This window comes from Narcine bancroftii, chromosome 5 (assembly GCF_036971445.1).
Source record: "Narcine bancroftii isolate sNarBan1 chromosome 5, sNarBan1.hap1, whole genome shotgun sequence".
NCBI lineage: Eukaryota > Metazoa > Chordata > Chondrichthyes > Torpediniformes > Narcinidae > Narcine > Narcine bancroftii.
The window spans coordinates 69786580-69801939 of NC_091473.1; the positions used below are offsets into that span (position 1 = coordinate 69786580).

General features: G+C 35.5%; 1 protein-coding gene across 2 annotated transcripts in view; it reads right to left on the minus strand.

Annotated features, from left to right (window-relative positions):
* Positions 1–15360, minus strand: part of uck2a (uridine-cytidine kinase 2a) — a 42360-nt gene that overhangs the window by 17398 nt on the left and 9602 nt on the right. For both annotated transcript variants that reach the window (XR_011357619.1, XM_069937771.1), the window contains exons 2-3: positions 5678–5837; positions 5471–5567 (exon numbers count right to left, since the gene is read on the minus strand). Coding sequence is in view for 1 of the 2 variants with exons in the window: in XM_069937771.1 (XP_069793872.1) it covers positions 5471–5567; positions 5678–5837 (257 nt within the window). In the remaining variant the exon portion in view is untranslated. The remainder of the gene's footprint in view (positions 1–5470; positions 5568–5677; positions 5838–15360) is intronic.

A 15360-nucleotide genomic window follows, 5' to 3' on the forward strand; every position in this document is an offset into this window, starting at 1 on the left:
GCTGCATTCAGTGCTCCTGATATAGCTTCCTCTAAATCAGTAAGCCCAACACAGGCTTGGGGACTGTTTTGCAGAGGATCCAGATTCTGTCTGTACACAAAATGGCCATTCTGAGCTCCCAGTTACATGTCATTTTAACTCTCCTTCCCCCACCAATCTCTCTGTCCTGGGCATTCTCTACTGCAGTGAGGCCCAACACACCCCTCACATCCCTCCCAAGTAGTATTAAGGCTAATGATATGAACACAAAATTTTCTAATTTTAGATAATGAGCCCCCTCTCTTCTACTGTCCCCCTTCTGCTCTTTCATTTTTGTCCTCCTTCCATCCCCCATCCATTTTCATCTTCTCTGCTCGTCAGTTCCATCCCCCAATGGATTTTTCGGTCTTCGATCTGGTCCTATTCACCCTCTGCAACTCATCTTCCTCAGGCTCACCCTTCCATTTTTCTTATCCCTCGCTTTTGTCATCATCTTCCCATATACTGCTTCCATCTATCTGATTTCAACCCTGCCTAGTTCGCCAATCCCGTGTGGGGCCCCTGTCTCACCCCTCCCCTCTTTACACTGCTTCCCTCAGCTCCGACTGAGAGTTTCGGCTTGTAATGCCAACCATTCTTTTTCTCTCATTGACACTAGTTGATCCATCGAGTTCCCCCAGCAGATTGTGTTTGTCTACTTTTTCCTTTCTTCTTCTACTTTTTGTTATTTAGAGAAGGAATATTTTCTTTTCTGGATTTTCTTTGTCACGCAAATTCCAAAACATCTTCCTTGGAAGAAGAAAACACTTCACCCAAACCCAATACATGGGTACTGGGCTTTGCAGTTACATGTCCAGCAAATGGATGACAGATTTTTCCCATTGCTTTTTTAAAATATAAACACAGATAGTAATTAATGACATTAAACATCACAGAATGCAATATATTAAGTATCAGAGTAAATTGACTCATTTCAATGGTCCCTACAGGTGGGAAATATATCTAGGCTTAAGAATGTTGAGGTGAATATTTTAGGAACTGAACTCCATTCAAATCAACATTTGTTAAATCCTGAGCAGAAAATTCTGGTTATGATTACTTAAATTGAGGTTTCAACTATTCAAAAACAAAAATGCAATCTTACTTTGTAAATAGAGTGCAGGAAAATTTACCCTAGAATAAAAACAAAATCTAAACAGAGGTGGAATAAAAACTGGTCTCGGAAAATTAAAATGGGGATTAAAAATATTGAGCACTGCAAACAAAAAGATTGTAACCACACAAATTGATGAAATGGCTTGTTTCTTTGATGCTTAAAATCAATTGAATGCAATTTTTGTTTTGCCCAAGATGTTGATCACTCAAAATTGATTCTGGCTATTTTCTTATAGTATTTAAATCTTCTTAGTTCATTCAACCACAGATTAAATTTAGTGACATTATTCGTCACATTAATTTCAATGGGGTAAATATAATCCGGAGACAAACATTTAAGTTGCATCAAACTAAGTTGTACAGTTTCATCTGGGTCACCAACTAGGCTGTACAGATAACAAAGATTGGAGATTGTTTTTTTTTTTAAATATTGTCTACATGTCCAGTTCAAGCCCATACCATATTTGAGGAAAGTAACCCTAGTGAACACTTGCTATACACAGAACTATCTAGAAAATGTGTACTTTTCAAAACCCTCTAGAATCCTCCCCATTTTTTGCCCCCTTTTACTCTTTTGGTCTAGATATATTATTGAATTTCTGCTCAATGTCTCATCGAGCAAGAACATTTTTTATATAGCATCTGAATGAGTAAAATGTCCCAAGGGGCCTTGAATGAATGTTTAAACAAATTTAATATTGAGGCACAAGGAAATATTAAAACAACTGACAAAAATGTTAGTCAAATAAATAGATTTAGGGACCATTTTCAAAGTGGGGTAGCACACACTTTAGTGAAGGAATTGAGAGTTTCCTCCACAACAGCTGATTTGATCAGCAGAGGAAAAATGGAGAGTGTGGGAAGTAGAAATTAAATGGGATGAATGAAGAATCTAGAAGACTTAGAGGGTCAATGGAATTAATGGAAGAGGAAGGACATTTCTATTTTTAAATTCATCTTCTATCTCTGCATGTACCATGAGACAAAACAGTTTATATCTGGACCATGGTGCACACATACAATACATACAAAATAAATGTGTCACAAACTCAGCACATAATAATCACATACTGTATAATGCTAGAGGATACAGTTCAATCTCATAGCCTGAAGGAAAAAGCCATTTCCTGGCCTGGCAGTCCTGATTTTGAAGCTCCTGTCCCTCTTTCTTGATAATAGTAGGTTAAAGATACTGTATGATGGATAGTAGGGATTCTCAATAATTCTTATACACGTATACCCTGTTTTATGCAAAGTTGCTTTAACAAAAAAAACCTGTGTTTGGTTTAACGAAAAAGCAGGCGGTCGGCAGGGGCTGTCAAAACTTGCCATCTTCCCAATTCTGGCAAGTAAAACTACACTGTACATATACTCTATATAAAGTAGAAGTAATGTACTACATTACTACATGTTAGCATTATTTTAGATTTTGTGTGTTATTTGGCGGGTTAATTTTTGGGTCTGGGAACGCTCAAAAAATTTTCCCAAACAAATTAATGGTAATTGCTTCTTCTCTTTATGCCATTTTGGCTTACGAAAGGTTTCAAAGGAAAGCTCTACTTTTGGATATCTGTAGCAACACTCCCAGTGAACGTCATCATAAAGGGAGACCCCAGTGATCTTCTTGGATGTTTTAATGATCTGGTCTGATGCTTTGCAGCTACCATACCATGCCATGATGCAACCAGAAAGGACACTCAATTGCACTCCTGCAAAATGTTGTCAAGGTGGGGGCCAGTAGCTTTTCCCTCCATAGGGAGTGTAGGTACTGGTGTGCCTTCTTGACTAATGAAGTGTAGTGGGTCCAGGATAGGTAGTCCATTATATGTACACCAAAGAACATTGTGTTGTCAAGTCTCTCCAAGACAGAGAATTGATGTGTAAGGGAGAGTGGATGCCATCCATCCTCCTGAAATCCACGATCATTTCCTTTGTCCTGCTCATGTGGAGATTTAGGTTGTTGTACTTGCATCCCTTGACAACCTCCCAACCTCCTCAGAATTGTTGCTGATGAGGCCACCTACTGTTGTATCATCTAGAAACTAAATCTGTCAGTGCAGTCATGAGTCAGCAGCAAGAATAGTAGCAGGTTTAGCATGCAGCACTGAGGAACAGCGATGTTCAGAATGATGAGACTTGTGATTTTGTTATCAACTGAGACCAAATGAGCTTTTTCATCAAGAGCAGAATCCAGTTGCAGAGAGGGAAGTTCATCCAACAGCCTGTAAAGTAAGATCATGTTGAATGGCAAGCTGAAGTCAATGAACACCCTGGCATACAAGGCATCAATCTCTGGTCATTGGGAGTAGTGTCAAGGCCATTGTAATATCTGTGGACCAGTTTGGATGGTAGGCAAACTGTAATGGGTCCAATGTCACTGTAAAGTAAGATTTAATGCACTCTATTGGCAGTCTCTCAAAGCACTTCATGTGTTAGAGGTCAGTGCCACATGGCAGAATTTATTTATTTCATTTACCATTGCTCTCTTGGGCAGTGGGACATTTGCTGCCTTGTACCTTACAGGGTCAATGGACTATTACAGTGAGTTGACAAAGATGTCCATCGTATGGTCCTGCTGCTACATGTGGGTTCACCCTGGATTGAATTTTCCTCTCTTCCGCCATTGTTATGCAGGGTGCCTATTTTTTTTTTTAGGAGGAGACTAAGATATTCTCTCCTCTAGTACAAATTCTGGAATTTTATAAAAATGCAGTTGGAATGAGAGCCAATGTAGATTAGTGAAATCTATGAAAAGGACATACTGCACAACTTCAATGATCAGAAATCATATTCTCCAAAATCCTCATTTATCTGAACATTTTTCTAAAATTTTGGTTAAGTGAGGATATCCAAAATAAATAAGAAATCCTCAGTTATACAAATTTTTTTTGGAGCTGAACTGGCCTCAGTTTTGAAAAAAAATTCACTCAACATGAAATTAGAACGACGATGGTCCTCATTTCAGGTAACTCCCTCCCCTCTCTTTTTCCATTTCTTCTTTACCTACCCCTATTGACTTTTCTCTCCAACTCTCCATCTCAAACTGTGCACCTCTGTCTCCCAGCTGCAAGTGGTTGGAAGAATCCCTTGTCCCAGTTTCATCAAGGAGAGTGGCCTCCCAGGTAGGAACTCGGACATCGGGCTCCTGGCAGCAGCGGCCCCATGGGGAGCGGGTCAATGATCGGCAGCAACCAGCATTTGTTTTGGTGAGAATTAAACATTTTTTTCATGCTTAAAAAGTCTTCCTTTATGGTTTGCTGTTGTTTAAACACTGTTAAAAGTGATTTGCTGTTGCTTCTGGACTCTTTTCAAAAAATGACCAAAAAAAATTTATCTGACATAACCATTTAGGATAATAGTCACAACCATTTAGGATAATAGGAGTTGAACTGTAGTTTTGTTTCCAAGGGTGTAAAGCTGATAAACAGCATAGGGATAACAAGAACTGAAGTTACAACAATGGGGATGAGGTTTTCAGAAACAAATGATAGCACAGAGATAGAAGATCGACTGAATGGAATTATCTGAAAAGTATAAAGTCATAATGATGGTCATACAAGTCATAATGATGGTCATAAAGTCATAATGATGGTCATAAAGTCATACAAGACTGGAAGATCAACTCTCAAACAGAATTTTAAGCAATTTCCATCTATTGCCCAAGGTACCAGATTTTTGGCTGGGGAACTAAGTTGATCACAGCACTGACTAATCTGATGATACCATCGTGAATCTCGTCACTGAGTTACTACTTGCAATAATGAAATTGTGCTAAAAGCACCAGAGCCCCACCATGTAATATTGCCATGAAAACATTAAATCAGCTCCAGCAGATAACATTTGCTCTATTCAGAACTACATTGATGAACCACACTTTTGTAGTGTCTTCTAATTGAGGATTGTAGAGCCAAGAGCAATTCACGCAAAAATCCATAATCTTCAGTACATGCTGAAGAAATGCTGCAGGGAGATGACACATCAACAGAAGAAAATGTGAATAGTTCCACAGAGCTATTTGGAATGGAGGACAGTTGTATCTTGGTTAATATTCATCTCTAAAAATAAATTAACTATTCACGATTATATGTAGGAGCTCAATTCAATATTTCTGATGAAAATGTGGTTACATTTTAAAAATAAAGATAAAAGCAAAAAAATTGTAGTTCTTAACCAAAAGTTATACTCCGAGATAGTTTAATATAGCGCATATCAAACATCAATTTTTGAATCTTCCCGTTCTTCAAGAGCTTATTGTTCATTGTAAAGTCAACCCAAGGTGTAAATACCATTTTGAAATGGACAAATTCAAATATTATCTCTATAAAATATGATTTACCTGGAATGGGAAACAAAATCATATACTGGAATCTCAACTATTTTTCCTTTAGTAATATCCCTCAGAGTATGGAATATCAATTCATTGTCAAAGGCATCTGCAAGCAAACAAAACACATTGGAAGGAAATAAAAATATTCCATTTGCTGCACTTCCAAGAAAATACAAATCAAAACTGGTTTCAACTGGAAGTTTATGATTTACTTACCTGGGTGATCAAAGTTAAATTGACCCTTCATTGCTTTTCCTTTCTGTTCAGATGTCAAAACTCTATAAAAGCTATCTTGGCTCAAGATGACCACTTGCCGTTTGTGATGGTCGATCTCATTTTGACCAAGTAGCTGGACGATTTTCGTACAAACCGAGGACTACCTCAGAGAGGAGAAAAATGTGATAAGTAAGGCTGGGATAACATTGGGATCTTCCCTGTCACTCACCAAAAAAAGTGATCTCCAGTCCAAAAATCCTTGGAGTTGGAACAACATTCAGATTATGGATAAATTTGGAAAGGTGTTCATGCATCTTTGGCAATTTTTTTTTAAAGGTAATTTGTTACATTACTCAAGTGAAACACTGCAAAACTTGAAACTTTTACATATTGTTTTGACTCAATTTTGTTAACATTTGGAAATATTTCTGGAAGAATCACTTCACAAAATGTTCAGAATGGAGAACTTATATTGCATTTCTCTGAACACCTTTAGATGATAGAAAATGAGCATGCATGGTGATTTTAGATGAAAACAAGTCTTTTCATAGAATCAAAAGTAAGACACCAAAAGCAGGTACAAACTGAAAAAACAAGATTAAAAAGATTTGTTAGGATAGCCCTAGCTGTAGCAAAAAAATGTATTATGTCAGCCTGGAAATTAGAAGATAACTTGAGAATACAACAATGGTATATAGAAATGAATAAATGTATTCCATTAGAAAAAAATAACATATAATTTAAGAAATAATATTACAATATTTGAACAAATATGGGAGCCATACATGAAACACAATAGAGAAAACCTACCGGGGACATCTACCACCTAAAATGACAGAAGGAGAAGGGAATGAAAAGAATTGACTCAGTGGAATTTCTTGTTTATTTTTATTGAGTGACAACATTGTTTGACGGGTTTAATGTATCTTAGATTCTGAACTTTAAATGAATGGGAGGGGAGGTAGGGAGGGTGGGATGGGAAGAGGGAGGGGGGGGGGAGAAAACAACACTGTATATATTTGAAAAGGAAAATGTATGTATCATGGTCAATGTGGTTTATAGTGTGAAAAATAAAAAATTTTAAAAAAAAACAGAGCCCTAAACTAAGTCATCTTTTCAGGTTCTGTATGTTTGTTTAGTATCCAGGACAGTAAGGAGCCATCAGCAGCAGTAGGCATAACAATCCAAGGATAATCTTTACTCCTACAAAGTTATGTCTATGAGAAAGTTAAGCAAAGACTTTTTTAAAAAAAAGAACCATTTCCAGTCATGAGGATTTCAGCAAATTATAGTGAAGGTGTAATATGCTCACAGTAGTTAATGAAAATAATTATTAAGTCATCCTTTCATGCTGGAGACTACACCAATTTAACACCAAGATGAAATATTTGTGGAGATGGTTCACAGCTCGTGAACCTTTTCTTCCAATTCTGAAGACATTGAAAACATAATACAACATCAAGACCCATTGTTATGCAATGGTAATATTTCTGGTTACAAAATAAATTGGGACAAAAGTGAAATTCTGCCCCTTACGGAAGGATATTATACTTATTGTCAAAGAAATATTCAATTTTAAATGGCCAAAAGATGGGATTAAATATTATGGGATTATCATTAGACAATCATTTTTTTTTAATGTATACAAATTTAATTATTTGCTATTACTCAAAAAAGTTGAAGAAGATTTTTAAAAATTGTTGATTTTAAGCATAACATTAGTAAGAAGTGTTAACTGTATTAAGATGAATATATTCCCAAGAATACCCTATTTCCAAAACCTACCTAAATTTTTACCTCAAAAGTTTTTTTTTAAATAAATAAAAATGTAAGGAAATTTCTTTGGAAAGGTAAAATTCCAAGCTTCTATAGCAAGATTAATGTGGAAATATGAATTTGGAGGCCTACAGCTTCTTAACTTTAAAAGAATTACTATCAAGTGGCTCAAATGAGATTTCTCACATTTTTTTGAAGGAGCAGAAAAACAAGCATTGGGTAAAATAAAAATGGATAAAATAGAAGAAAGATTTGTAGAAGAATTTATATACAAATGGGATTCAAAATTAGTGATTAGGATTAAAGAAACACCATTGTTGTAACATTTGATTACTGCTTGGAACAAAATAAATGACAAAATTAGAATAAATGGAAGTAATTTGCCCAAATACCTCTGATTCAAAACTACCTTGTACGTTTTTCAAAGGATAATCAATTTTAACTATTTGGGGGTCTCTTAAAGGAATTAAAAATATTGGCCTTGTTCATAACAATCTTCAATTGTTGTCATTTGAGCAACTATATGAATAATACTTTTTTGTACACGTATTTTCAAATAAGAGGATATTTGAGGGAAAAGTTAGATCCAGGATGCTGTTACCTACCTGTAGTAAGGTGGAAAGTCTCATTAAGAATGGAAATACTAAGAAATTTATTTCTGCAATGTATTTTTTATTACCAACAGGAATTGCTAAACATGGAGTCCATAAATCTAGACAGAGGTTGGAACTAGATTTGAATATTACAATCAATGAGCAAAGATGGTCGGATCTATGGATGCCGAGATTGCATGACATACTATTAATGTAAAGTACAGAATAGCTCGATATATTTTTTTTTAATTTTTTACATCAGCTATACTTTTTTTTTTTATGGGAAGTTTCCCTTTATTTCCTTTTTTTTTTTTTTTAATTTTTTATTTTTCACACCATAAATCACAATAGCCATGATATACACTTTTTCTTTTCCACACATTTACAGTGACTTTTTCTCCCTCCCCCCTCCCTCCTCCCAAGCCACCCCCCCATCCCTCCCCCCTCTCATCCATTTTAGTTATACAATCTAGGTTGCATTAATTCAGTTAGACAATGTTGTCATTCAACAAAAATACACCAGAAATTCTACTGAGTCCATTTTTTTCTTCTCTTCTCCTTCCATCAACTTAGGTAATGTTTGTTCCCGGTAGGTTTTCGCTATTGTATTTAATGTAAGGCTCCCATACTTGTTCGAATATTTCAATATTATTTCTTAAACTATATGTTATTTTTTCTAATGGAATACATTTATTCATTTCTATATACCATTGTTGTATTTTCAAATTATCTTCCAATTTCCAGGTTGACATAATACATTTTTTTGCTACAGCTAGGGCTATCTTAACAAATCTTTTTTGTGCATCCTCCAAGTCAATTCCAAATTATTTATTTTTTATGTTACTTAGGAGAAAGATCTCTGGATTCTTTGGTATATTGTTTTCTGTTATTTTATTTAATATCTGATTGAGATCATCCCAAAATTTTTCTACTCTCTCACATGTCCAGATTGCATGAATTGTTGTTCCCCTTTCTTTTTTACATCGAAAACATCTATCAGATACTGTTGGGTCCCATTTATTTAACTTTTGCGGTGTAATGTATAGTCTGTGTAACCAATTATATTGTATCATACGCAGCCTCGTATTTATTGTATTTCTCATCGTTCCAGAGCATAACTTCTCCCATGTTTCCTTTTTTATCTTTATATTTAAATCTTGTTCCCATTTTTGTTTAGTTTTACCATTTGTTTCCTCATTTTCCTTTTCTTGCAGTTTAATATACATATTTTTTATAAATCTTTTGATTAACATTGTATCTGTAATCACATATTCAAGGTTACTTCCCTCTGGTAAACTCAAGTTGCTTCCTAATTTATCTTTCAAGTAGGATCTCAGTTGGTAATATGCCAGCGCTGTATCTCCCGTTATATTGTACTTATCTCTCATTTGTTCAAAGGATAAGAATCTACTTCCTGAAAAACAATTTTCTATTCTTTTAATCCCTTTTTTTTCCCATTTTCTAAAGGCAAGGTTGTCTATTGTAAAAGGGAGTAGCTTATTTTGCGTCAATATTAGTTTTGGTATTTGGTAATTTATTTTATTTCTTTCTACATGTATCTTCTTCCATATATTGAGGAGATGGTGTAATACTGGAGAAGTTCTATGTTGTACCAATTTTTCGTCCCATTTATATAATATGTGTTCAGGTATCTTTTCCCCTATTTTATCTAATTCTAGTCTCGTCCAGTCTGGTTTTTCCCTTGTTTGATAAAAATCTGATAGGTACCTTAATTGTGCGGCTCTATAATAATTTTTGAAGTTTGGCAATTGTAAGCCTCCTTGTTTATACCATTCTGTTAATTTGTCTAGTGCTATCCTCGGTTTCCCCCCTCTCCATAAAAATCTCCTTATTATTTTCTTTAACTCTTTGAAGAATTTTTCTGTCAGTTGTATTGGCAATGCCTGAAATAAGTATAGTATCCTTGGAAAAATGTTCATTTTAATACAGTTTATCCTTCCTATCAGTGTTAGTGGTAGCTCTTTCCAATGCTCTAAATCGTCCTGTAGTTTTTTCATTAGTGGATTGTAATTGAGTTTATATAATTGGCCTAGATTTTTGTTTATTTGCACACCTAGGTATCTTATTGCCTGCGTTTGCCATCTGAATGGGGATTCCTCCTTAAATTTTGAGAAATCCGCGTTATTCATAGGCATTGCTTCACTTTTATTTACGTTTATCTTGTATCCCGACACTTCTCCATATTCCTTCAATTTCTTATATAGTTCTTTTATTGATAGTTCTGGTTCTGTTAAGTACACTATCACATCATCCGCAAACAGACTGATTTTATATTCCCTGTCTTTTATTTTTATTCCTTTTATATTATTATCTCTTCTTATCGATTCTGCTAGTGGTTCTATAGCTAGCGCAAACAATAATGGTGATAGTGGGCATCCCTGCCGCGTTGACCTGCTTAAGTTAAATTGCTTTGATACATGTCCATTTACTGTCACTTTCGCTAACGGTCCCTTATATAATGCTTTAATCCAATTAATATACTTCTCCGGTAAACTGAATTTTTGCAATACTTTGAACAAGTAATTCCATTCTACTCTGTCGAAGGCCTTCTCTGCGTCTAAAGCAACTGCTACTGCCGGTGCTTTATTTCCTTCTACTGCATGAATTAAGTTAATAAATTTACAAATATTGTCTGTTGTGCGTCTTTTTTTGATAAATCCAGTTTGGTCTAAATTTACCATTTTCGGTACCTGTTCTGCTAATCTGTTCGCTAATAGTTTAGCTATTATCTTATAATCTGTGTTTAGCAAAGATATTGGTCTATATGACGCTGGTGAGAGTGGATCTTTCCCTTGTTTTAGTATCACTGTAATTATTGCTGTTTTACATGAATCTGGTAAGTTTTGTGTCTCATCAATCTGGTTGATTACATCCAGGAGGGGCGGTATTATTAGGTCTTTAAATGTTTTGTAGAATTCTATTGGGAGTCCATCCTCTCCTGGTGTCTTATTATTTGGTAAATTTTTTATTATCTCTTGTATTTCTACTGTTCCAAATGGTTCTGTTAATTTATTTTGTTCCTCTATTTGTAGTTTTGGTAGTTCAATTTTAGTCAAAAATTCATCTATTTTCCCTTCTTTCCCTTCGTTTTCGGTTCGGTATAATTGTTCATAGAATTCTCTGAAGTTTTCCTTAATTTCTTTTGGATTATATGTAATTTGTTTGTCTTTTTTCCTTGTTGCCAATACCGTTTTCTTAGTTTGCTCTGTCTTAAGCTGCCATGCTAGGATTTTGTGTGTTTTTTCCCCTAGTTCATAATATTTCTGTTTTGTCTTCATTATATTCTTCTCCACCTTATATGTTTGTAATGTTTCATATTTTATTTTTTTATCCGCCAATTCTCTTCTTTTGGTTGTATCTTCCTTTATTGCTAATTTTTTTTCTATGTTTATTATTTCCCTTTCCAACTGCTCTGTTTCCTGATTATAGTCCTTCTTCATCTTGGTTGCATAACTTATTATTTGCCCTCTAATGAATGCTTTCATTGCGTCCCATAGTATAAACTTATCTTCCACTGATTCCGTATTTACTTCAAAGTACATTTTTAATTGTTTTTCAATAAATTCTCTAAAATCCTGTCTTTTAAGTAGCATGGGGTTTAATCTCCATCTATACATTCTTGGAGGGATGTCTTCTAGCTCTATTGCCAATAACAGGGGTGAGTGGTCCGATAATAGTCTAGCTTTATATTCCGTTTTCCTAACTCTCCCTTGTATGTGGGCTGATAACAGGAATAGGTCTATCCTTGAGTATGTTTTATGTCTAGTCGAGTAGTATGAGTATTCCTTTTCTTTTGGGTTTTGTTTCCTCCATATGTCCACAAGTTTCATTTCTTGCATTGATTTAATTATAAATTTGGTTACTTTGTTCTTCCTGTTAATTTTTTTCCCCGTTTTATCCATATTTGGATCCAAATTCAGATTGAAATCCCCTCCTATTAGTATGTTCCCTTGCGTATTAGCTACCTTCAAAAAGATATCTTGCATAAACTTTTGATCTTCTTCGTTAGGTGAATATATATTAAGTAGATTCCAAAGCTCTGAATATATCTGACATTTTATCATAACATATCTCCCTGCTGGATCTATTATTTCCTCTTCTATTTTAAATGGCACATTTTTGCTAATTAATATAGCCACTCCTCTTGCTTTTGAATTATACGATGCTGCTGTTACATGTCCTACCCAATCTCTCTTTAATTTCTTGTGCTCCAATTCAGTTAAATGTGTTTCTTGGACAAATGCTATATCTATTTTTTCCTTTTTCAGTAAATTTAGTAGTTTCTTCCTTTTAATTTGGTTATGTATTCCATTAATATTTAGAGTCATATAGTTCAGCGTAGCCATTTTATATTTTGTTTATCTTCTCTTTCCGTTTTTCCATCATTACCTTTCCTCCTTTTCCATTTCTGTTTTCTTATTTTCAACTCTTTACCAGACAACATTCCTACAACATCCAACATTTTCCTTATTCTCCTATTTCTATCTTCTTTATCCCCAATCTCCCCTTCCCCTCCTGAGTTGCCCTTTATCCCTTGTCGGACAACCACATCTCCCCTCTCCATTTGGATTTGCGAATCCACTCGCAAGCGTCAACTGATTTTGCAGTGACCGCTCTTTTCCCCCCACCCAGCCCCCCCCAGAAAAGATTTCGTTTTTTATATGTCACAAAGGTCACTCTTTTAGTTCCCTCCTTATTCTCTCTATTCCATTACCTTCCCTTATTAATTCTTGTCTATACTTTCTATGTTTTCCTCTAATTACAGATACTTTCACATATGCCCGTTGTCTCTATTCACTCTTATACCTCTTTACCCGCATACATATCAATCGTGGTCATTTTTACCCTCCTTACCCGTCTTCATCCCTCAGTCTATTTTTGTCTTTACCCACATACATATCAATCGTGATAATTTTTGCTCTCATTACCCGTCTTCATCCCTCAGTCTATTTTTGTAATTGTTCTGCAAATTTTCGTGCTTCTTCTGGATCCGAGAATAGTCTGTTTTGTTGTCCTGGAATAAATATTTTCAATACCGCAGGATGCTTCAGTGTAAATTTATATCCTTTCTTCCATAAAATCGCTTTTGCTGCATTGAACTCTTTTCTCTTCTTTAGGAGTTCAAAGCTTATATCTGGATAAATGAAGATTTTTTGCCCTTTATACTCCAGTGGTTTGTTGCCCTCTCTTACTTTTTCCATTGTCTTCTCCAGCACCTTTTCTCTTGTAGTATATCTTAGGAATTTTACTACAATAGATCTTGGTTTTTGTTGTGGTTGTGGTTTAGGGGCCAATGCTCTATGTGCCCTTTCTATTTCCATTTCTTGCTGTAGTTCTGGACATCCTAGGGCCTTAGGGATCCATTCTTTTATAAACTCCCTCATATTCTTGCCTTCTACATCTTCCTTAAGGCCCACTATCTTTATGTTATTTCTTCTGTTATAATTTTCCATTATATCTATTTTTTGGGCTAGTAATTCTTGTGTCTCTTTAGTTTTTTTATTAGATTCCTCCAATTTCTTTTTTAAGTCTTCTACCTCCATTTCTGCTGCTATTGCCCGTTCTTCCATCTTGTCCATTTTTTTCCCCATTTCTGTTAAGGTCATATCCATTTTATTTATTTTCTTTTCTGTGTTGTTTATTCTTCTTCTTAAATCATTGAATTCCTGTGTTTGCCATTCTTTAAATGACTCCATGTATCCTCTAACAAGAGCAAGTACCTCCTTTACCTTGCCTATCTTTTCTTCTTCTATTTCCCTGTACTCTTCCTCTTCCTCTTCTTCTTCCTCTAGGTTGACCATCTGTTGTTTCTTTGCTGCCCTTTCCTCCTCTTCTTTCTTGTTTCCATTGTCTTCTGTGGTGTCTTCTTGCTGCAGGTGTTCTGCAGCTGTCGTTGCCGGCTGTGGAGATCGACTCCCCAGCTGGTCCCCCCTCCCGTCGGTGTGTTTTTTTGTATGCGCATCGCGCATGCGCGAGGAGTCGCGCATGCGCGGTTGCGCACTTTTACTCGGCTCTGTGAGCCATTGTTGTAGTTCTCTTTCTACCGACCTGAGGTAGTGGGGTCTTCTCTCCGCAGCGGGCCTCTTCGGACAGGTAAGGCCTTCACCTTTTTCCTCCGTTGTCTTCTCTTCCTCTCTTCTTTCCGTTGATTTTGATTTTTCTCCTTTTGTCTCCATCTTCTTTCCACCTTTATATTCACTTTTCTTTAACTTGTATTTCTGTGCCTTTGTATTTTCTCTCGTTTTTCCCGACTTTTCTGGAGAGGGCTGGAGTTCACCGTCCGGCCACTACTCCATCACGTGACTCCTCTCTACATCAGCTATACTTGATACCACAAAATTTTGAATGCAATCAGATTTATAGATCAATATTTTAGGTGTGGTGAAGAGACAGGAACTTTCTTGAATTCAACCTGGTCATGTCCCAAGGTAAAGGTAGACTTATGGAATTTTTTTTTTTAAAGAAAAAGATTGTATTTCCACAAAACTCAGATTTATTTCTATTGGGAAACATAGAAGGAACAAGACCCAAGTTGAAATCATCAATGTACCAAATGAAATTTGTTAAAATAGCATTAGTGGTGGCAAGAAAGTGTATTGCGGTCACTTGGAAATTCACATTTGGGCATGGGAAGATGGAATGCAGAAATTCAAAGCTATATCCTCTTGGAGAAAAATTACATACAATTTGAGAAATAAATATGGAATATTTTTGCAAATTTGGATCCTGTATATGCAAATTTTAGGTGTAAATATGTGTGATGTTCTTCCAACCTCTTGAGACCTGTGTTAATTTTGTTTCCTAAATTGATCATATAAATCTTGCTAGAGTCCTGTGTGCTGGAAAGCGATCCTAACAGTCCATGATGCTATTTTTTTTTTAAACTTTTACATTACTACACAGGCATGGTATCTGTGTAGGCTGCAAATGGACAAGATCATGGCAATTTCCAATATTAGGTTGGCAGTCAATTTCCAAAAGATTCTTAAAAAAGAAAGCTAGCTATTCTTGACAGTGACAGAGGATTTCACTCTGTTCATTGAGGAGAATAAAAGAGAATGACTATTTTCTGCTTTAAAAAAATATTCCCTCATTTGTCACACATGCTGCTACAACTTTGGACGGCATCCTTCTTTGCAAGAAAGGTAATGTTTCCAAAAGAACCAGGAAAGGAACAGAATGCAGATGTACAATTATTACTGAATATGAAAGTTGGAGAGAGACAAGCCAAAAACTGACAGCAATTTTTAAACATGCATGAAGAATGCCATGGACACATTCTTACGTGCAGTG